We start from the raw sequence: 22,911 nt of genomic DNA on the forward strand, positions 1-22,911 counted from the left end.
ATAAAGTGGCGGAATGCATCCATTCATGAGGAAGTATTCCCTAATTCACTTTTCATAATTTAGATGTAGTTTTTAGAGAGAGAGGTTCTCTCCTCTCTTTTAGGATTTAGGATTTTAGGATTTCTATTAGTTTAGTTCAATTCATCTTCAGTCACAGGTTCAATGTTCCTTTTACTTATTTTCTCAATTCATAATTATGAATGCTTTCCTTTATTTATATAAATAATTTAGATTTTTCCCTTTTGGCTTTGGTTGATTAATTGGTAACTCTTCAGTTGTCAAACTCATCGTGATTGATAATTGTTATCTTTGCTGATTGATTTAAATTCCTATAACTCTAGTCTCTCCCTAGGAGTTGACTAGGACTTTAGGTGTTAAATTGATTTATCCACTTGACTTACCTTCATAGTTAGAGGTTGACTTAGTGGGGAGCAAAATATAATTCTCATCACCATTGATAAGGATAACTAGGATAGGACTTCTAATTTTCATACCGTGCCAAGAGTTTTATTAGTTATTAATTTATTAATTCCTGCAATTTATTTCCCTTGTTCAAACCTTTTTAAAACCCAAAAACACTGTTTTCCATAACCAATAATAAATCATACTTCCCTGCAATTCCTTGAGAAGACGACCCGAGGTTTGAATACTTCGGTTTATAAATTTTATTGGGTTTGTTACTTGTGACAAGCAAACTCTTTTGTAAGAAAGGAATTCTTGTCGGTCTAGAAGCTATACTTACAACGCGAATTTATTGTGAAAACTCTAGATCGCGTGAGAGTTCCATTCTTTAGCTACCCCTTGTTTTGCTTTGACCCCAGCTTCCCTTGGTTTAAAGGTCACAAAAATGTTGCCAAAAGTGAACGCTACATTGGGACTTTTGAGCGCCACCCTTGTTGTTTTGCTGTACCATTTGGTGCATCTTGATTGAGCGCTCGAAAATGTTCACTAAAGTGAACGTAGCGTTCACTTGCTTGAACGCTCATGCCTTGGTTTGGTTGGTTTCCTTGTGAACACAACGTTTTACTGTCATGGGCCACGCTTTTGAAAGCATGGCCTAAGGTCCAAAGCATGCTCAAACTTCAAAGTGTGCCCCAAAGTTCTTCTTTCCTCTGTTTGGGCTTAATTTGTGCTTTCTGCTTCTTTTCCTTTATCTTTTTTCCTATCATCAACCAAACAAATACATCAAAGTCTCACCAAAATCACAAGATCTTGCATCATTTATAAAATCAATTAATTCTAGCATAAAACCTATGATTTTGTGTAAAATAAATCATGTTTGATTGATTCAACATAGTCATGAAAATCCACTCAAATCACTTACTTATTGTGCAAGAAAGTGCATAAAACCTAATGAAACTAATGAAAAATGCATGTAAAACTAGCATAAGATGACTTGTCATCAGGTGCCTCTTATAGCTGCAAACAACTTTTAGCTAAAGCCTCAACTAGTCACTCTGGTGTAGCAAAATTGTCAGTATCATGGACTTCTGCAGGAAGACCCAAACCAATTCATCTCTAACTTCTTGCAAATTTGTGACACAGTGAAAACAAATAGAGTGAATCCTTAAGTTTACAATCTCATGCTCTTTCCATTTGCTGTGAGGGATAGGGCAAAGCTGTGGCTAGATTCTCAGCCTAAGGAGAGCCTGAACACTTGGGATAAAGTAGTCACTGGATTTTTGTTCAAATTCTTCCCACCACAGAAGCTGACTAAGCTAAGGGTGGAGGTTTAGACCTTCAGGCAGAAAGATGGTGAGACCCTTTATGAAGCCTGGGAGAGGTATAAGCTGCTGACCAAATGGTTCCATTCTAAGTTTGGTGTTGCCTTACAACAAATTGTTTTCAATCTTTTTGGATGATTGCATCAAATCAAAAATGAAAGTGACACACCAAGATTCTAAGTTTGGTGTGCCACTTATTTTCTATGCAATTCATCAAGCAACACTACTTGTATGCATAATCATAATGCCTCTGCAGTTTTATTTTTCTCTTTTGATTTGACACTTTTTCATTCTACTTGCTTTAGTCATTTTTCTATCTTTAATTGCTTTCAGTTAATTTGCTGTTTAACTGTTCTTGTTAATACTTCACCAAGACATCCTTATTCATGACAGATTCTTCACTTGGTGATTGTATTTAACATATAACAGTTTTTCTTTTTTCGTTTAGTTTTAATTCAAATAAATTGACATGTGATTGCATTCTAAGATTGGTGTTGCTATGCAACAAAAATTTGGTTCCAATATCTACTAGATACTTGCATCAATTCCAAGTGAAAGTGTCACACTATGTTTGGTGTGCCACTTATTCTTTATGCAAAGTATTGTGCTCACCTTCTTATATTTGCAATCACAATGTCTCTATCTCTTGTGCCTTGATTATTATCTTTAATTTTGCTTGCTTAGAACACATGTACTACTAACTTTTCATTGTGTAAGACATTCATGATCCATCTTAGTTCCATAGCCATTGTTCTAATTGTTGCTTCAGGATGAGCAAGCATTCTGAGTTTGGCAAGGGAAAGAGGAAGAATAGAGGAAAAAGGACAACAATAATGAAGATGAACTACAAGGTTGTAAAGTTCTTTTTCCTCTCATTTGTTTTCAGCACTTTAAATTGCATGATTGTCTTTATATTCTCTGTATGCATCTGTGTATGAATAAAGCATAGTTGGAATCTTGATTTGTAACATGTTGTTGTGGCATTATGACTACCAACTTGAGTTTTGTGAGTTCAAAAGCAATAAAGCATTATGATCATAAACAAACAAGGAATTAAAGAAGATTTTAGCATGTGCATACAAGTATTGGAAAGCTAGTATGATTGATTGTTGCTCAATTGTATTGGATTTTATTTAATTGAAGTTTTCATCTAGGACATTTTGTGAAATCTTTTGAAATCATGAAAACCTTGAAAAAAAAAAGCAAAAAAGGGCAAGAAAAGAAAAAGGGAAAGAATGAGAAAGCTGAAGGCTCTGAGTACCAATGGCAATTTATTTGTTAAGTACTTGTGGTGTTTATGTATCAAGCCGAATGATTGAAAACAAAACACTTAGAAGTCAAGGCTAGGCTCAAGTGCAAAAGCACTCCCTCAAATCTCAAGGTTCTGAGCATTAATGATTAGAGAGTCAAGAAAAGAAAAGAAAAATGAGCTTAATGAAGTCCTCTAATTCAAATGCTTGTGGTGCTTATGTATCAAGTGGTAATACTTGAAAATAAAGCATTTAGAATCGTAGCTTTGTTATTAACTCATGGGGCAAAGCACCCAAAAGGAGAAGCTAATAAGAAAATCAAAAGCTTGTTTCAAGGGAAAAATATAAGGAAAAGATTTCATAAATTGAGCTAGATAGAAGCATCAATCATTTACATTTCTTTTGTGATTGTAGCATGCTTAGAAAACTAACTTACCATGAACATTCAGTTGCTATTCTTCTTACCTTTGATTGTCAATCTTTATCGCATGATTCTTTTCTTGCTTGTGGACAAGCAAGGTTTAAGTTTGGTGTTGTGATGACATGTCAACATGTCATGTTTTTCTATGCTTTTTCATACAAGAAATTAATGATTTGTGCTTAAATATTGAAAGCTTTTGTGCTTAAATGGTATATTTTCATGATCTTTTAATTTTATAAATCTTGTAGAAAATAAGAAGAAAAAGAAGCAAATAAGCACAAAATAAGCTAAAAAGGAGAAAAAAAAAAGAGCTTTGGGGTACACTTTGAAGTTGGAGCACACTTTGGAGCCTTAGGCCACGCTTTTAAAACCGTGGCCCATGACCAAATTAAAGTAGACTGGAAATCAGCACAGAAAGCTCCGTTCTTGCCAAGAGCAGAGCATTATCGTGATGCAAAAATGAGCTTGGAAGCAAAATTTTCGCCAAGTTAAAATCTGGGCGCTCACAGCATGACCATGCCTCCTTCAAAGGGATATAACTTGAGCTACAGATGTCCGATTGATGTGCTTCTAGTTGCGTTGGAAAGCTGACATTCCTAGATTTCCAACGATATATAGCAATCCATATTTGGCATGAAATTGAGGCATGAGTAAAATGCATCTTTAAGGACCAAAAATAAGCAAAAATGGGCACAAATGCATTCACCAGGATTCGAAGAGGGAGACCAAGGGAAGCCCATCAAAGTAGCGCTCACTTGGAGAGCGCTGCGCTCTTAGAGAGAGCATTGTCGTGCTCTCTTCATGAAAATTCAAGGAAAATTGCTCCCCAAATTCTTTCACCAAGGCTTGAACCTGGAGCCTCACCAAGGAAGCAAGGATGCTGCGCTCTTGGGGAGAGCGGGGCGCTACATTGACATAGCCAGGGAGCATAGTTGCGTAAAACAAAGCAAGGCCAAGGAAACAAGCACCAATGCTGCACTCTTGGTGAGAGCCGAGCATTGCCCTAGGAGGTGTCCCACACCAAACCAACTTGAACCAAGCTTGACCCATGCTCCAAACCAATTAAACCAAGGCCAACCAAATCCATCTCTCTTCAAATCCAAAGCAAGCAAAGCCCACATCGTCACTCAAAGGCACAAGAACAAGCTAGAATTAGGATTTTCATTTAATTTATTTTTCATTTCAATTTCATTTTATTTTCATTTTGTAAAAAGCCTATATAAAGGCATCATTCTCATTTTCATAGGGAGGTCAGCTCCATTAGAGAGCATTTGAGGTGAGCTCTACTAGAGAGCAATAGAGGTAGAGTTGAGAGCTCTCTCTCTTAATTTTCCTTTTTGAGTTGAGATTGGAAAGGAGATCTGAGTTTTCTTTCTAATTGTTCTTGCTTTGGCACTCTTACTTTCTGTTTTGAATTTTGGATTGAGATTGAAGAAATTCTGTTTCAATACTTGATCTAAAATTCATCTTGTTCCTCTTCTGCATAATTCTAAGGATTGAGAATTGGTTTACTGCTTTCATTTTCTTTTCTTCTACAAGTTCACTCTCTGCAATTTTTCATTTAAGCTTATTGTGATCTGATATACATTTCCCGCACAATTTAATTCCTCTGAAATTTCTCTAAGTTTTGATTCACTGCAATTTTGCTTCTCTGTTTACATTGCTTTCAATTTACTTTCAAGCAATTTAATTCTTATGCACTTGTTCTGCATTTTACATTTCTGTTCACGACCTGATTCACTTTTTCTGCAAGTTTAATTCTCTTGCAATTGCTCTAAGCTTTGATCTATTGCTTTCTTTAATTTCCAGCACCCACTCCCCTTTACATTTAATGCAATTTACATTTCTTGCAATTTAAGTTTCAGCTATTTTACTTTCTTGTTCTTTAAGTTACTTGCAATTTTACTTTCTGCATCTTTTAAATTCCTTGCAATTTACTTTCTATTGGCTACATTTCACACAATTCACTCAATGTTAGCTTGACTAAACTAATCACCCACTAAAGTTGCTTGATCCATCAATCCCTATGGGATCGACCTCACTCTAAGTGAGTTTTACTACTTGATGCGACCCGGTACACTTGCCGGTGAGATTTAGGTGTTTGAAAATTCGTTTTCCAAAATATCCATCAGAAGACGTTAGGTGTAGGGGGTTGAGGGGTGCGCGAATGCGCTGATCTCCTCGCGTAGGTAGGGTTTTAAATTTTTGAATCCTCACGCTCGCGCACAGTGCGCGTCCGTGCGGATTGATGAAAATGGAGATAGACGCGGAAGCGTCTTATGCGCATTTGCATGGGCGGCAAAATAGGTGAGGTGCGCGGAAGCGGCAAGTGCGCGTTCGCGCAGATGGGGGATATGGGCATGGGTGTGGACGCGTACAGTGCGCATCCGCGCGAGGTGAGTTGGGCTAAAGGCTCAAAGCCAGCCCAGAGCTGGCACAAGTCTCGGGTCCTTGGCCTGGAAACGGTTTTGGCGAATCGGTGCACACGCGGCCTGTGCGCGGGTGCGCGCATATGCAAAATAAGGACATGGATGGGTAAGCGCGCAGTGCGCGCACGCATACACGCAGTTGTGCAATTGGCCCCGCTTTTGTGCGAGATTGGCCCAACTCTCTGGAAAGAGTATGGGCCTGCATATACGTATGGACGTGCATGCGAACAACGTGTGTACGCGTCCTAGACACTTTTTTTCTTGAAAAATTCAAAAATAGCTTAACCCCTCTTTTAACGCTGCCTACAGCTCAAAATTAACTCCAAAAATACAAACTAACAAAATTCTCTTGTTTTTGGGAATTTTCAAATGAGTAAGGGTTAGTTGCCCCACAAGCAACCTACAACCAATTTATTGAAATAAATATATGGAAAGAAAACTATCTACAATGGTAACTCAATTCACTTATTAATAAAAAATGTAAGAGGGTGGAAAGAGTTTACCATGGTGGGGTGTCTCCCACCTAGCACTTTTAGTTTATGTCCTTAAGTTGGACATTTTGGGAAGCTCTTGTCATGGTGGCTTATGTTTGTGCTCATCCTTGAATCTCCAAGGATCTTTGCTTCTCAAATGGTTGACAGAAGTTCCAACCATCTTCACCAACTTTGGATGGAGTTCCACCCAAGATATGAGCTCCCTTAGTTGGTCTTCATGCTACGATCCGGGATCCCATATCTTATTTTTGCACCTGTCTTCTTGTTGATCTTTATGAATTTTCAGTTTGGGTGGTTGATAAGTAGAACAAGTAGAATTCTCTCTAGCATACCAAACTTTCTTCCTAGACCCATGTAAAGTAGCATTCATCCAATCATAGTCCCTATACCTTGAAGTTTTAACCTTTATGAGCCTACTTCCAAACTTTCAACCACTGCATAACTCCTTTTTACCCTTAGTTCCACAAAGCGCTCTAAGTTGCCCATCTATTTCAATCTAGCCGTATTCAAGGGAGTAAGTGAAGATTAAGGGTGAGAGTTTTACCCACTTGAATGTTATGTTGGATGGTGACTTAGGGGGGGAACCTCCCCACACTTAGACAATGCAAGGTTGACTTCCTTATGCTCTTCTATGAGTACTTCAACCTCTTGACAACTTCCTTCATTCTCTTCATGCTTGTTGATTTCTTTCAATTCCTCTTCATCATCAATCAAATCAAACTTGGGAGGTTGTGTGAAATCTACCTTCATATCAACTTCACTTTTGTTGGTAGAGTCTTCAATGAGATTACTAGCAAGATTTGGGGTTGAGTTGCCTTCAATAGCTTCTATTTCATGTCCCACGGGAGAGGATTCAATGTTTGCTAGGAAATCGTTGATGATTGAATCCATCTCTTGATCAACCTTTTCATATTCCTCAATCTTGATATGCTCCAGAGGTTGTTGAGACGTCCATGGTGGTTCCGCATCTCCTAGATCTTCAACCACTTCTTCCTTTTCTTCAATGACCTTAGGTTCCTCTAATTGTTCGAATACAAAGCTTGACTCTTCCTTTTACTCCACCGGCTTTTCTAATTTCTTCCTCATGCTTTACTCTTCTTTTGGTTTTTCACATGTGGCCACGGAAGCACCTTGAATGTTCAAACATTGGTAGGCTAAAGTGTGCACTACCTTAGTCAGATTAGTCACAAACTCTAGGGTGTTCCTTTGCATATCCGCTTGGCCTTGAAGTAGCAAGGTGAGAGAGTCATCTATTGGGGCTTGGGTGGATAAGAGGGTTCATCAATTTGGAGAGGGGGTTCATAGTAGAAAGGTGGTTCTTCTTGGTAAGGGTATGGAGATGGTGCGCATTGAGGTGGTTTGTGGTAATAAGCACAATGGAATTGTGGTGGTTCTAGAGGTTCTTTCTCATAATGGTCACAAGGAAATTGCATGGGTGATTGGTTATATGATGGACATGGGTCACAAGAAGGTGTTTGGTATGGAAATGCTTGTGAGCATGGTTAATAGTCATGTTGAGGATAAGGTTCATGAGCGTATGGTGGTGGTACTTGATTATCACAAAAACAATCACCATAGCCATTGAATTGACATGCACTAGGATGTGAATTATACCTATAAGTATCCGGAGGCTGTTGCCAATAGGAGTGATCAATTCCTTGAGGCTCCTCCCAACTTGGAGTGTTCCATCCTTGGTACATGTTATCATTAAAGCCCACATTTCCTACAACATAGTGAGAACCAAACTCATAGCCAAGAGGGTGAGAATTCATAAGGGAAAAACGAAATAGAACTAACAAAAACTAGTAAACAAGCTAAAGACAAATCTATTCACACTATTCACATATATACAATAACCAATATCATAACACCATTGCAAGTCTCCGACAACGGCGCCATTTTGATGATTAGACTTTTGTGTGGTCTAGAATTTCACAATTGAAATCTCGTTGCAATATAGTTTCTAAACCAACAATAGTCCTTTCATACAAAACATTGTTTGTCACTAGTACAAACCCCTATATTTATAAACTGAAGTATTGAACCTCGGGTCGTTCTTCCTAGGAATTGCAATGAAGTGTCCTTATTATTGGTTATGAAGTATGTTTAGGTTTTTGGGAATAAGGACAAGAAATATAAATGGCAATGAAAATAAACTAACAACTAACAAAGCTCTTGACAAGATATGAGAACTAGAAGTCCTATATTAGTTATCCTCCTCAATTGTGACCACAAATTATTCATTGCTACCACTTAGTTAACCTCTAACCATGGAGGAAAGTTAAGTGGATGAATCAACTTGATTCTACAAGTCCTAGCCAACTCCCAAGGGAAAGACTAGCATTAGTGGTATCCAAATCAATTAGCAACTTCTAATTATCGATAAACAAAGGACTTAGATAACTCAAGCATCACTAATTACTCCACCTAGGCCAAGAGTGATAAAAATCTATACTAAAATCTAACCAAGCATTTCATCAAACACTTGGAAGGCACTAAAGAAAAGCAAAGTAAATTGGCATCAACAAATGAATCTAACAACAATTATTGCAAGGAATTAATAACAACAATCAAAAGGAACACAATTATCATGAATTATCTTAAATTGCATTAAAAGAAAATAAAATGAACAAAAGTAGATCTACAAACAAAGTAGAAGGAAATTGTTACGGATCCGGCCCACGGATCCTGGACCCGAGGTTAAACCCGAACCCGGCTTCTCGAGTCCAACCCGCCTCTCTCTTCTAGAAAGGCCCGAAACCGGCCCTCTAGAACTCCTAACCAACTTTCGAATTCAAATGTCTTCCCTATCTTAACCAAACAAGATAAGATAAGATAACTCTCATCACCTATAAATAGAGGACCCAAGTCCCTACAGGTATTCATTCATTCCACACACCTTATACCTCTCAGATCCATTATGACTTGAGCGTCGGAGTGTCTTTGCAGGTACCTCCCCCCATTGCTCCAGTCAAGCGATCCGGCATCCACCTCAACCCGCAAGTTCCCGATCCATCCCTCAACCCGTACTAGAGACATCTTGTACATTGGCGCCGTTTGTGGGGACACTTGCGCCGACTAAACCGGAATGGGGGACGTACTCGAAGAAGCCTCCTCAAACCGGGATGACTCTCGAACGAAGAATCCGACCCCAGAACACCCGGAGGTTGCAAATCAAGGAAGGATAGCAAGTACCATCCACCATGCACAGAATAAAGAAAACGATCATGTCGTTACAGAACCGCGACACTCAGAGAAAACGGGGGACAAAGCAGCACAAATCATCCAAGATCTCTGCCTCTGGGTCTAGGAACTGGAAGGCAGATTGACCGCCAAGGAAAGATACAACAACAAACACAGAAGCCATGCAACTTCTAGATCAAAATCTCGCCACGGCAGATCACCAACCCGGCGACACGATAGGAGAGTCGATCGCAGCACCTCGTGTGATCGCAGGCGAGAAAAATCGCCAGAGCGGCGATACAGCAAAAGGCACAATCGCAGCGCTTCCCGAGATCTGAGTTGTTAGCACAACTCAGACGAAGATCGGCGACACCGAGAAACCAAGCGCATAAGAAATGACCACACGATAATGGGAGCGACACCTTTTACGGAAAGGATCTTGAAAGCAAAACTCCCCAAAGGTTTTGACAAACCCACTGACATGAAGTACGACGGAACTAAAGATCCCCAAGAACATCTAACGGCCTTCGAGGCCAGGATGAACCTAGAAGGAGCGGCCGACACAGTCCGATGCAGGGCCTTCTCGGTGACCCTAGCCGGGCCAGCAATCAAATTGTTCAACGCCCTCCCAAACGGATCCATAGCTAGTTTCCACGACATCACACGAAAGTTCATGGCCCAGTTCACGACCAAAATCACTAAAGCTAAACACGCCATAAGCTTGCTAGGGGTCACACAAAAATTGGATGAATCCACAAGAAAATACCTCGACCGCTTCAACGACGAATGCCTAATGGTCAACGGGCTCACGGATTCAGTCACAAGCCTTTGCTTAACCAACGGGCTCATGAACGAAGACTTCCGCAAACACCTCACTACCAAACCCGTGTGGACCATGCACGAGATCCAAAACATCGCCAAAGATTACATAAATGACGAAGAGGTCAGCCAGGTCGTCGCTACTAACAAGCGGTAACACAACCACACCCAACACGGCAACCCGGCACCACGACATAACCCACCACCCAAAGAAAATCAAAGGAACCACCCCAAACTCACAAACACAATCCGACCACTAAGAATCGGCAAATTCTCTAATTACACGCCCCTGACAGCACCAATTACCGAGATATACCACCAAATAGCAGATCGAGGCAACATACCAAAAGCCCGACAACTCAAGGAAAGAACGGGAGGCAACAAAACCCTTTACTGTGACTACCACCGAGGTTACGGGCATAGGACACAAGACTGTTTCGACCTAAAAGACGCCCTCAAACAAGCCATAGGAGACGGCAAGCTCCCAGAGTTCACCAAAATCATCAAAGAACCAAAACGTGCGGAGAGAGACAGGTCGCCAGAAAGAGAAGGGCGCAACCCAAGAACCCAAAAACAACCCCCTAGAGAAAGCCCAGAGGAAGACCCAACCATCATAGTAAATATTATCACAGGCAAAGACGTATCAGGCAAGTCAAAATTAACAAAAAAGATCTCAAATTGATGGCCGTCAGAAACCAAACTCAAACCACCATGGCCGACAATACGATTACTTTCCTACCTGAGGACTGCTAGCACGGCACCTCGGCTGAAGACGCCCCTTTCGTCATCTCGGCAAGGATCGGAACAGGACTAGTACGAAGGATACTGGTGGACACCGGTGCAGACTCAAACATCCTCTTCTGAGGAGCCTTCGACAAACTCGGGTTCCACAACAACAACTTCCAAACATGCCGCAACAGTGTCACGGGACTCGGAGACAACTTTCTTAAACCGGACGGCTCAATCACCCTCCCATCACCATAGGGACATGTAACCAGAAGAAGACAATCCTATCCGAATTTATAATCTTAAAAGACTCCACTGCCTACAACGTGATTCTCGGAAGAAAAACAATCAATGACTTCTCCGCCGTCATTTTTACCAAGTACCTCCTCATGAAGTTCAGAACCGAAGACGGCTCTATCGGTACTATCCACGGAGACCGGAAGGTCACAGCAGAGTGCGACAACACCAGCCTAGCCCTACGAAAGAAATCCCAGGACGCGGCCGAAATAATCCTAGCCGAACTGGACGCTCGGCAAGACGACCAACCCAGGCCAGAGCCAGAAGGTGACATGGAAAAATTACAAATAGGGCCAACCAAAGAGGAATACACCTTCATTAACGGGAACCTCCCGTACGATCTTAAAGAAGACCTTTCCCAATTTCTAAAACAAAATAGAGACCTATTCGCATTTACACCAGCCGACATGCCGGGCATAAATCCCGACCTAATGTCCCATCGGCTGGCCGTGGACCCCAAAGCCAAACCAGTAGCACAAAGGAGACGAAAAATGTCACCAGACCGAGCCGCCGAGGTCAGAAGGCAAGTTAAAGCCCTACTCGAAGCCAACTTCATCAAGGAACTCCCCTATACGACCTGGCTAGCCAATATCGTGCTAGTAAAGAAATCTAATAGGAAGTGGCGAATGTGCGTCGATTACACGGACCTCAACAAAGCCTGTCCAAAAGACGCCTTTCCCCTACCAAACATTGACGGATTAGTAGATGCCGCATCAGGCCATCGATACCTCAGCTTCATGGATGCATACTCCGGCTACAACCAGATTCTGATGCACCAACCCGACGAAGGAAAAACAGCGTTCATCACCCCAGACGGGACGTACTACTACACAGTGATGCCCTTCGGCCTGAAAAACGCTGGAGCCACCTACCAAAGACTTGTCAACAAGATATTTCAAAACCTATCCGGAAGCAAACTAGAAGTTTACATAGACGACATGCTCGCCAAAACCAAATCCGGCGAACAACTTATCAGTGACCTCAAGGTCATAATGAACACCCTACGAAAGCACCAAATGCAACTCAACCCGGAAAAATGTGCCTTCGGAATGGAGGCAGGGAAGTTTCTCGGCTTTATGATCACTCAACGCGGAGTTGAAGCTAACCCAGAGAAATGTCGCGCCATCCTTGAGATTACGAACCCAAGAAACCTTAACGACATCCAAAAGCTCACCGTCCGACTGAAGGCGCTATCACGCTTTCTCGGAGCATCGGCTCAAAAAGCAATCCCTTTCTTCAAACTGATGAAGAAAGGAGCCCCCTTCAAATGGGAGACAGAATGTGAACAAGCATTCCAACATTTTAAAAGAGTCCTAGCGGAACCACCAGTCCTCGCCAAACCCCAAACAGGGGAGACACTCTACTTATACTATACCTCTCCATAACGGAAGAAGCACTCGCAGCAGCACTCATCCGCGAAAACGAGAAGAAAGAACAAAAACCCGTATACTTTATAAGCAAAGCCTTGCAAGATGCGGAAACCCGCTACTCGCGCCTAGAAAAGTTAGCTTTCGCACTCCTCACGGCCTCTCGGCGCCTGCGACAATACTTCCAGGCCCACCCTGTCATGTTCCGAACCGACCAAGCGGTCAAACAGGTGCTACAAAAACCCGACCTAGCGGGAAGAATGCTTGCGTGGTCCATCGAACTATCCCAATTCCAGATCAAGTTCGAACCCCGAAATGCGATCAAAGCACAAGCCATGGCCGATTTCATCGCCGAGATGACCCCGGGAAATTCCACCCCCGAATCATGGAAACTACACGTCGACGGCTCATCAAACGTCACCGATGGAGGCGCCGGAGTCATACTCGAAAGTTAAAAAGGGGTCACGATCGAACAATCAGTACGATACGAGTTCCCAGTTTCAAAGAACCTGGCAGAATATGAGGCCCTCCTGGCAGGCCTAGCCCTAGCCAAGGAAGTCGGAGCAAAGGTCCTGGAAGTGAGTACCGACTCACAGGTAGTCAGTTCCCAAATTAACGGAGACTACCAGACGCGAGATCCCCTACTCCAACAATAGCTCGCCAAGTTAAACGAACTGAAAGAAGGATTTGAACACGTTACCATACAACACGTCCCTAGGGAACGAAATGCCAGGGCAGACCTACTTTCCAAACTAGCCAGTACCAAACCAGGACACGGCAACAAATCACTAATTCAGGAAGTCGTCAAGTCACCGTCCATATCGACAATGACTAATGCTTATCTGACACTCTCCAGCCAAGGATCATGGACCTACCCTATCCTGCAATACCTCCTCGACGGAACACTACCAGAAGACCCCAAAGAGGGAAAACGGATAAAAAGGGAAGCTGCCAACTACACAGTTGTCACAGGACACCTATACAAACGCGGATTCTCACAACCCCTGCTCAAATGCGTCAAGCCCGGGGACACGGAGTACATACTCCGTGAAATCCATGAAGGTTGCTGCGGCCACCACATCGGAGGTAAAACCCTAGCCCAAAGAATCATCAGGGCAGGTTACTTCTGGCCCACGGTTATCCGGGACTCCATGCAGTTGGTGAAAAACTGCGATAAATGCCAAAGGCACGCCAATATCCACCAGGCCAGCCCACACCAGCTCAGCATCATATCGGCAGAGCGTCCGTTCGGCACCTAGGGGATCGACCTCGTCGGACCCTTCCCTACGGCACCCGGTCAACTGATGCACGGAAAACTTGTCTCTCAACAAATTTCCTTCGGCAAGTGTACCGAATTTGTCGTCAAGTAAAAACTCACAATAGAGTGAGGTCGAATCCCACAGGGATTGATTGATCAATCAACTTTAACTAGAGGAATGTTCTAGTTGAGCGAATCCAGAATTTGAGTTGAGAATTACAGAAAATTAAATGGCGGGAAAGTTAATAACAAAAAGTAAATGCTGAAAATGAAGAACTGAATGTAAATGATGGAAAGTAAATTACAAAATTGTAAATGGGAATGGGGGAATTTCTCATAAGAGTAAACAACAGAAATTAAAGAGAATGGGTAAGATCAGAAATGGGGAGTTCATTGGGCTCAGGATATGTTGCATTCTCCGGATCAATTTCATTTTCATCTCTTCCTCAATTAATGCACTCATTGATCTCCTTGGCAATCTTAAGTGATCGAATTACAATTCCTTGTAATTCAATCTCTCAAATCTTGATCAATAGCCAATTCCTTGGTCAATTGCTCATGAGAAGAGATGAAGTATGGTCACTGATTATACCACATGCATTTCCTAAATCAAGTGTTGAGAGAATTATAGTCACATATCCATCCAAACCCAATTTGGTCCAGCATGAGAAAGCATTTCTAGCATGATCTCTTCATTCCTCTTTCAAGGTTCAGAAGAGATCCAAGTATGAAAAGCTTCTTTTCCAAGATAACTACCCAATTGGATGAAGATCGAAAGCTTTCAAGTAAAATCAAGAGAAAAGATAGAAGAAGAATAATGAAAACTAGTATTGATCCATCAAATTACAACAGAGCTCGCTAACCCAATGAAAGGGGTTTAATTGTTCATAGCTCTGGAAAATGAAAACAAAGATGGAGAATACATGATGAAACTAGAAGTGCAGAGAAAGTAAAATACAGAGAGTAATTCTATGCCCAAAAAGGCTCCCTCTATTTTCCAACTCACTAAATAATTCAAAGCTACTCCTATATATACTACTCTTCTGCTCTTTTAGTTGGCTCCTCAAGTCTTGGGTCTGGGCCTTTGGATCTTGAGTTTGAAGCAGTTATCTTCTTCATTGGGCTTGGCTTTACTTGCAGGGAGAAAGTGTGAAGTGGGCAGAGACTTTAGCTCAGGACGTTAGTGGTGTTAACGTTCAATGACATTCAACTTTTTCACTAACATTCCTCACCCGAGTAAGAGCCACGTTAACCTCAACGTTAGTGGCACAAACGTTGCCACTAACGTTGCCTCTATGTCCTTCGCGCACGTTATTGGGACTCAACTTTCCGAATAACGTTGAGAAGCCTCCCCCTTCCCTATGTTAGAGTCCACGTTAATTTAGTTAACGTGGCTCTTGTAACGTAGGCTTGCCAACCTTCGAGAACGTTAGTGACACTTAACATTGTCACTAGCGTTCCAATGTGCCCCTTAGCTCCCACGTTAGAGTCCACGTTAACTAGGTTAACGTGGCCGTGCTAGCCATCTCCAACGTTAATGACAATGTTGAATGTCACTAACGTTGGCTCATCATCCTTCTCCTCACGTTAACTTCCACGTTAACTAAGTTAACGTGGGAGTTAACGTGGCTCATGGTGGCAAGTGTGGGCTCCTTCCAACTTTAGTGACAATGTTGGGTGTCACTAACGTTGGCGATCACCTTCCTTCTTCACGTTAGCTTCCATGTTAACTAGGTTAACGTGGGAGTTAACGTGGCTTATTGGGGTTTGTGTGGGTTCCTTCCAATGTTAGTGACAATGTTTGGTGTCACTAACGTTGTCGACCACTTTGTTTCCTCACGTTAGCTTCCACGTTAACTAGGTTAACGTGGAAGTTAACGTGGCTTAATGTGACTTAGCCAACGTTAGTGATAATGTTGAATGTCAACTAACGTTGGCTTCCCCCCTTTCTTCCTAACGTTAGAGGCCACGTTAACTAAGTTAACGTGGCAACTAACGTGGCCACTTATGAGCTTGGTCCAACGTTAGTGATAATGTTAAGTGTCACTAACGTTGGCTCCATTTCTTTTCTTCCACGTTAGAGTTCACGTTAACTTAGTTAGCGTGACTCTTAACGTGGGCAATGATGGCTTCGAGAGCGTTATTGGCAATTACATTTCTCATTAACTTTGCAAGTTACTCCCATTCCACGTTAGTGTTAACGTTAGTGTAACTAACGTAGCCACTAATGTGGTTCTTCTTTGCTTCCTTTGTCCTGAAATCAAGCAATAAAGTGCATCAAAGTTCTAGTCCAAGTCATGGGAAATGCAACATCCAATTTGTCCTTAAATTTATGCAAAACCCTCATGAAATCATGTAAAGTGCACAATGTATACTTGAATCAAGATGTAAGTGAATATCTACCCAAAACTATCTTATTTCCTAAGGAAATGCATGGAACTACCCTAAAAATAGTAAAGAAAAGGTCAGTGAAACTGGCCAAAATGCCCTGGCATCGCAACACCAAACTTAAAGCTTGCTTGTCCCTAAGCAAGTACTAGAACAAGAGAATGATGAATGGAATGTCAAGAGAAATGAGTCATTCTTGTGGAAGTCATGTCCCTGGTTTTATGGTGGTTTCATGCATAGCAACTTAGGTTCATTCCTGGCTTTCAGACCTTTATCATGTCCTAGAATACTCACTGTGATTGCATCCCATGAGACTTTTATTCATTGATCCTTTTGTTGTTATTTCAGGGCTTATTTTTGTTCTTAAGCTAAGTGCTCTGTAAGGGGGCAACTCTTTAAAATAAGCTTTCAGCCAACACTCCCGAACCAGTTGGTTCAAGGTGCTAAGTGTTGAAGCACTCCTAAGGACTTACTTGCTCAAGTCTCTCCCCCACACATACACACCACAGGTATATAGTTTATTTGTTTTCTTTTCTTGAGACCTTGGTGTCCAACACCTCTTTGGGTTACTAAATGTTCTGTAGTGAGGGTTACTCTTGATAGTGGACTTTCAGCTGATAATCCCGAGTTGGTTAACCCAAGTTACCAAGTGATAAGGCACCCCTAAAAGCTTATTCATCCAGGTAGATCCCTCACACAGGAGCACCACAGACACATGCCTCAAGATTAAAACCATTGGTGCCTAGCCTTATTGCTTACTCTTTTTCTTTTATTTTTCAACCTTTATTGTTCTTTCCCTTTTTCTTATTAGGATCTTCTTATTTAGCTAGTCTCATGGGATGTATTCAAGGCATATGATTCAGGACAGATAGTTGTCTTCCCACCTTATGGTTGAACCAACTTAGCTAACTTATGACTATACCATAAACTCATGAACTTATTCCATAGTATGAACTCCTCTCTAGTCTTTAAAAATACTCATTCTCTTTTTTTCATTTGATTCAAAGGGATAAACATACAAGTAAGTAAAGTAAGGGTGCAGTGACATAAAGACCAGCAAACATAGACCTTTTCAACACAAAAACTTAAAAGACAGAATTTAAAAAGGTTTAAAGATAACATGGAAGCAAGTTCTATTTCATACAAGATCTTCCTTATTCAAAGCATAGAAAAAGATGGACTAAAGAAGGAACTCCACCACCTTTTACTCATGTGGTTGCCCATGCTCGCCTCCTTACTTGTCTCTTGATTTCTTGTACTCCCACTCCCTTTGCCTTTTCCAATCAGCTTCTTCCAGAAACCACCATCTTCCATCTTCTTCTTGAGTATTTCCTTCTGCTGTTTCACCTTCCTCTCTTCTTGTTCTACAAAATATTTTTGGACCTCATCATATGTAGGGATGGCATAGTGTAGATGATGCATATTACTAGACATGTAGTTCAACTTGGCCTGAGTGTTTATGTTGAACTCCTCCCTATGTAGCTACCGTCCTTCATTAAGTACACTGAACTCATTGAATGCTCTCATATGAGCTAGTTGCCGCTGATTGAGTTCTTGCAAATGCTTATCTTGACGTTCTTGTCTCGCAGTAACTTGGTGGATGGCTTGAGTGAGTTGGGAGTATTGTTCCTGTTGCTGCTCCATCTGTTGTTTCTGCCACTCCTCTTGTAGGCTCATCCATTTGGATTGAAGCAGCAATATTTGCTCTTGTCCTTCCATTTGTCTCATCCCCAAATCTTCAATGGCCCTTAGAAGGTGATTCATATTCACGTTGGCTTGGTCATGATGCTCTTCTTGTTGATATTCTTCTTGATGAGGCTCCTCTTGGTGAGCTACTCCTTTTGATTTTGGCTTTCCTATGTGAGGTCTTCTTTGTTGTTGGGCTGGTTTCACATAAGTTAGCCGCTGAAAGGTCATCAGCCTCCCCGGATTTAACCAATCTGCGTTGCTATCCTCGAAGACAACCTTGGCCTTCGTGCACAATCTGAGGATGGTACTGGGGTACCAAAGCCTGGCACCCGAATCAATCTTCTCAGCTGACTCTTGAATCCCCTCTGCTATAAGCTCGTGCACATTTATATCTCCACCTTGTACTAAGCAATGTACCATAGTAGCCCGATTGACATTGACCTCAAAATTGTTGGCTGCTGGTAAGATAGATCTCCTCACAAGTTCAAACCATCCCTTGGCCTCAGGGCTGAGGTCTCCTCTCTTGATGAACCTGGGTCTCTTATCCGCATATCTTTCCTAGTCAGCTCCTATAACACATATGTCGTTCACAATTTGTTTGAGTTCATCATCATCAAGGCTCTTACTTACTCTTGCTTGACAACTAAGCTCATCAAAATGTGGTGATTTTAGGTGCAGAGCTCTTGTTATAGCATTTGGGCTAAAGTCCACCTCCTTTCCTCTTACATAGCTTTTGAAGGTTGGGGCCTTGGTTTTGTCTTCTCTAACCACATTCACATAGAACTCTTTGATGAGGTTTGCATTGATCTTCCCCTCTAGATTCGTGAGCCCTTGCCACCCTCTTTGCTCAATTTTCTCCTGAATCTGTGGGCACTCGTCTTCATTGATTTGGAACGTTAATTCGGGCAGTATCTTTTTGAGCTTTATCCGCTCAAACTCTTGTTCATGGAAGGCAGTTTTGAACCTCTTCTCATCAAAAGGAATGCTCACCATTGGTTCCTTCCTCTTTTGCCTCTTGAAGCTTGATGATGCCATGAATTTGAGTTGCTGTGTGAGGGGGTTTGAAGGTAAGGATGGATGAAGAATTTGGTTGGTTAGGATGAGGTGTGATGAAGAGGTTTTGGACGTCGAAAGTGTGGATTGTGGAGAGTGGAAATTTGAGTGTGAAGGGTAAGTATGGACTAGGACTCACTTATATAGGGAGGTGAGGAAGAGATGAAAGGTGTGGATTGATGGGGTTGGTGTATGATGAACGGATGGGGTTTTGTATGGAATAAGCACGAGGATTACCAACTTTATGATGGAGTTGGTTCAGTTTCCACATTTGTTCTTCTTCCAATGTTGCATGGCAACCATTCCCAATGCATTCCTCCTTGAGGCATGTGTGTAGTACCCTCTTCATGAAGTGGCCGAGCCTTCTTCATTCAATTGTCCAATCAATCTCCTTCAATGTTCCTCTCCTTTTTCCTATAAAATAAGAAAAATTAATGTCCTAAAAACTATTTAAACTTTACGGCTAAAATAAAAAGAAGAAAAGATTTTGTTTATTCATGAACTCCAACTAACTAACTAACTGTGTATCCTTATATGCACATTGGTGGCACCATGGGGTGGCACCAAACTTAGTTTCAAGCATTGTGATGAAGAGGTTGTTGTTCAAAGCACCAAGACTAGCATGCTTTGGGTTGCATTCATGCTTTCTTGGCATGTTTTGAACACCAAACTTGTTCTTCACTATATACTGCATTTTAAGGATTTCACCAAGTTTTTGTCAAGTTTGGGTCGGAATTCACGAATATTGACTTATTCACTATTTTCTAAAAGCATATAAAACATGCGTTGCCTCCCATGAAGCGCTTCTTTAGCGTCACTAGCTTGACGTTTCTCCCTCATCAGGGTGGTTGGTAGTTCTTAAAGTCCTCCCCTCTTGCCTTGGACTTATATCCATTGGTTGTATCAATGATCTCCACATATTCCAAGAAGAGAACTCTGTTGATAGTGAAAACCTTAGGTAACTGAGATGGTACAGTTGGGAGATTAGGGGGGATATCTGGGAAGTAAGCTGAGATCACTTTATCCCCTAGAGAGAAGCCTTCCGTAGGGATCTTCTTGTTGCTCCACCCCCTTGGTACCTTCTTCCTTGTCCCTTTTGATGTTGCCTTGCTCTTGGTGACTTCTTCTTCTAAGAAAATTTTGTTGTTGTCTTCACATGTCTCTGGTGGTTTAGGTTCCTCCAGCTTTTCCTTGAGTTGTGACCACTGCTTATTTTCTTGTTCATCAACCAAGGGTTTTCCCAGGTGGGCTTGTTGTCCTTCAGTTCTTGCTTCCTCTTTCATCATCTCATTATGATCTTTGTTTAGTTCTTTGTTTTCTTGGTCTGCTTCTTGTGAGAGTTTGAAGACATTAAAGCTGAGTCATTCATCATGGATCCTCAATATTAGCTCCCCTCGCTCCACATCTATGAGTGCTCTGGCCGTAGCTAGGAATGGTCTTCCCAATATGATTGGGTGAGTGTGGCTCTCTTCCATGTCCAAGATGACAAAGTCTATGGGAAGAAAGTATTTCCCAACCTTTAACAACACATTTTCCACCACCCCTATTGCTTGTTTTTGAGTTTTGTCAGCCAGCCTGATGACTACATCTGTGGGCAATATCTCATTGATCTGTAGCCTCTTTACCAGGGATAAGGGCATTAAGTTGATGTTGGCTCCTAAATCGCAGAGTGCTTTATCAAATATTGTTTCTCCTATGGCACAGGGGACATGAAAACTCCCCGGATCTTTTCTTTTTGTAGGCAACTGCGGTTGAATAAGGGCACTGCACTCCTTGTTCATCACTATAGTTTGGCCTCCCTTGAGTGAGCTTTTCCTGGAAAGCAGCTCCTTCATATACTTGATGTATGCGGGCATTTGTTGAATAGTCTTGATGAATGGTATGTTGACATGCAGAGATGCAAACAAATCTAGAAACCTTTAATATATTCTCTTCTCCACAGCACCATTGAGCAGTTAGGGAAAAGGTGCATAGAGTCTCAGCAGCTTCTGTTGTGAGATTTCTGGTTCTTGATGATCTTTTTCCTTCTTCTCTACTGAGGTATCTTCAGGTTGTTCTGACAGCTTGCTTGGCTTGTCTTCAGTCTCCTTATCACTTATAGTGACCATCTTGCAATCTTCCCATCTTACTTTCTTTGTTTCACCTCTCGGATTCTTCTCTGTGTCACTTGGGAATCCATCTGTGCATTTGGGAATTTGCTCAGAGAGATACCCCACTTGAGATTCCAACCTCTTGATTGTGTCTCCCTGATTCTTGAAACTTGCTCGCACTTCTTCCTTGAACACGTTGTCGTCTTAAATCTCCTTGCCTATTCCTTCAAGTAGATTCTCAATCCTTGAGAGTCTGTCATCAAATGCTTGTAGATCGTGATTAGAGGTGGAAGGATGAGGTAAGTTATTTTGGTTTTGATGTGAATGTGGAGAGGTGTTGTTATGGGAGTGTTGATATGGCCTAGATGTGAAATGTTGGTGAGCTGCATTGTTGGGATTTGGGCGTCTTTGATCAAGGCTTTGGTCTTGTTGATTTCCCCATCCAAAGTTTGGGTGATTCCTCCGTCCAGGGTTGTAGGTCTTGGAGTATGGATCATGGTTTTGCCTAGGTGAATTCCCAATGTAGTTGGCTTGCTCCTGACTACCATCTGCTTCTTCATTCACTCCTTCTTGGGTTGTTGATGAAGTGGCGATTGCTGCTACTTGGTTCCTCTCCATCTTCTTGGTGAGGTCAGCCAGCTGCTGGGTGATGATCTTGTTTTGGGCCAGCAGAGCATCTACATTGTTTAGCTCCATCACTCCTCTTGTGTTCCCTCTTTCGAAAGCATAGAAATAGTCATTCTCTGCTACAGTTTCAATGACATCTATGGCCTCCTCAATGGTCTTCTTCTTGTTCAAAGATCCTCCGGATGAATGGTCCACTGCCTTCTTTGATTCATATGACAGGCCTTCATAGAAAATGTGCAGCTGCACCCATTCGTTGAACATATCTGGTGGGCACCTCCTTGTTAGGTCTTTAAACCTCTCCCATGCTTCATAAAGAGTCTCACCATCTTGTTGCCTAAAAGTTTGGACCTCAGCTCTCAGCCTATTGATTCGTTGAGGGGGGTAAAATCTTGCTAAGAATTTGTTCAACACATCTTCCCAAGTTGTCAAGCTCTCCTTTGGGAAAGACTCCAGCCACTTGGCTGCCTTATCTTTGAGTGAGAATGGAAATAAGAGCAGTCTATAGGCGTCAGGATGAACACCATTAGACTTCACTATGTCACATATTCTCAGGAAGGTGGTTAGATGTTGATTAGGGTCTTCTTGGACACTTTCTCCAAACAAACAGTTATTCTGCACAAGGGTGATGAGCTGTGGTTTTAGTTCAAAATTGTTGGCATGGATGGTTGGCTTTTGGATGCTACTTCCACAGTTTCCTAGCTTTAGATTGATGTAAGAGCCTAAAACTCACTACAAGAAAACACGTCTTTTGCCACGCTTTTAAAGCGTGGCGAAAAGCTGAAAAAAGCGTGGCGATAGCTTTTCGCCACGCTTTTTGAGCTATCGCCACGCTTTCGAAAGGGTGGCCTATCAAAGGGTGGCGGTTGCTCTATCGCCACGCTTTTTGCAGTCTATTGCCACGCTTTTTGTTTGCCAAGCTTTTTTACAAACTGCCACTTGAAAAAGCGTGGCTGTAGGTGGGAAATACGGCCACGCTTTAAAAGCGTGGCGATAGGTAGAGATATGGCCACGCTATAAAAGCGTGGCGATAGGGCAGATCTGGCCACGCTTTTAAAGCGTGGCGATAGGTGGAGATACAGCCACGCTTTTAAAGCGT

General features: G+C 42.0%; 2 protein-coding genes and 1 non-coding gene across 3 annotated transcripts; all 3 read left to right on the plus strand.

The window, feature by feature from the left end:
- Positions 1–9,910: 9,910 nt before the first annotated feature.
- LOC112721541 (uncharacterized) lies at positions 9,911–10,477 on the plus strand. Its single transcript, XM_025772595.1, has one exon. The coding sequence runs from the start codon at positions 9,911–9,913 to the stop codon at positions 10,475–10,477; it is 567 nt and encodes a 188-aa protein (XP_025628380.1).
- A 3,060-nt stretch (positions 10,478–13,537) lies between these two features.
- On the plus strand, positions 13,538–13,969 carry LOC140176154 (uncharacterized). Its single transcript, XM_072206044.1, has one exon. The coding sequence runs from the start codon at positions 13,538–13,540 to the stop codon at positions 13,967–13,969; it is 432 nt and encodes a 143-aa protein (XP_072062145.1).
- An 8,102-nt stretch (positions 13,970–22,071) lies between these two features.
- On the plus strand, positions 22,072–22,178 carry LOC112725660 (small nucleolar RNA R71). The gene has a single exon (XR_003164753.1). It is a non-coding gene; the product is annotated as a small nucleolar RNA R71 (small nucleolar RNA).
- The last annotated feature ends 733 nt before the right edge of the window (positions 22,179–22,911 follow it).

Source organism: Arachis hypogaea, chromosome 11 (assembly GCF_003086295.3).
Source record: "Arachis hypogaea cultivar Tifrunner chromosome 11, arahy.Tifrunner.gnm2.J5K5, whole genome shotgun sequence".
NCBI classification, from domain to species: Eukaryota; Viridiplantae; Streptophyta; class Magnoliopsida; order Fabales; family Fabaceae; genus Arachis; species Arachis hypogaea.

What these genes read in the sequence shown, in the direction of transcription:
- LOC140176154 (XM_072206044.1), top strand. Translation starts at nt 13,538, where the DNA reads ATGACTAATGCTTATCTGACACTCTCCAGCCAAGGATCATGGACCTAC.
- LOC112721541 (XM_025772595.1), top strand. Translation starts at nt 9,911, where the DNA reads ATGGGAGCGACACCTTTTACGGAAAGGATCTTGAAAGCAAAACTCCCC.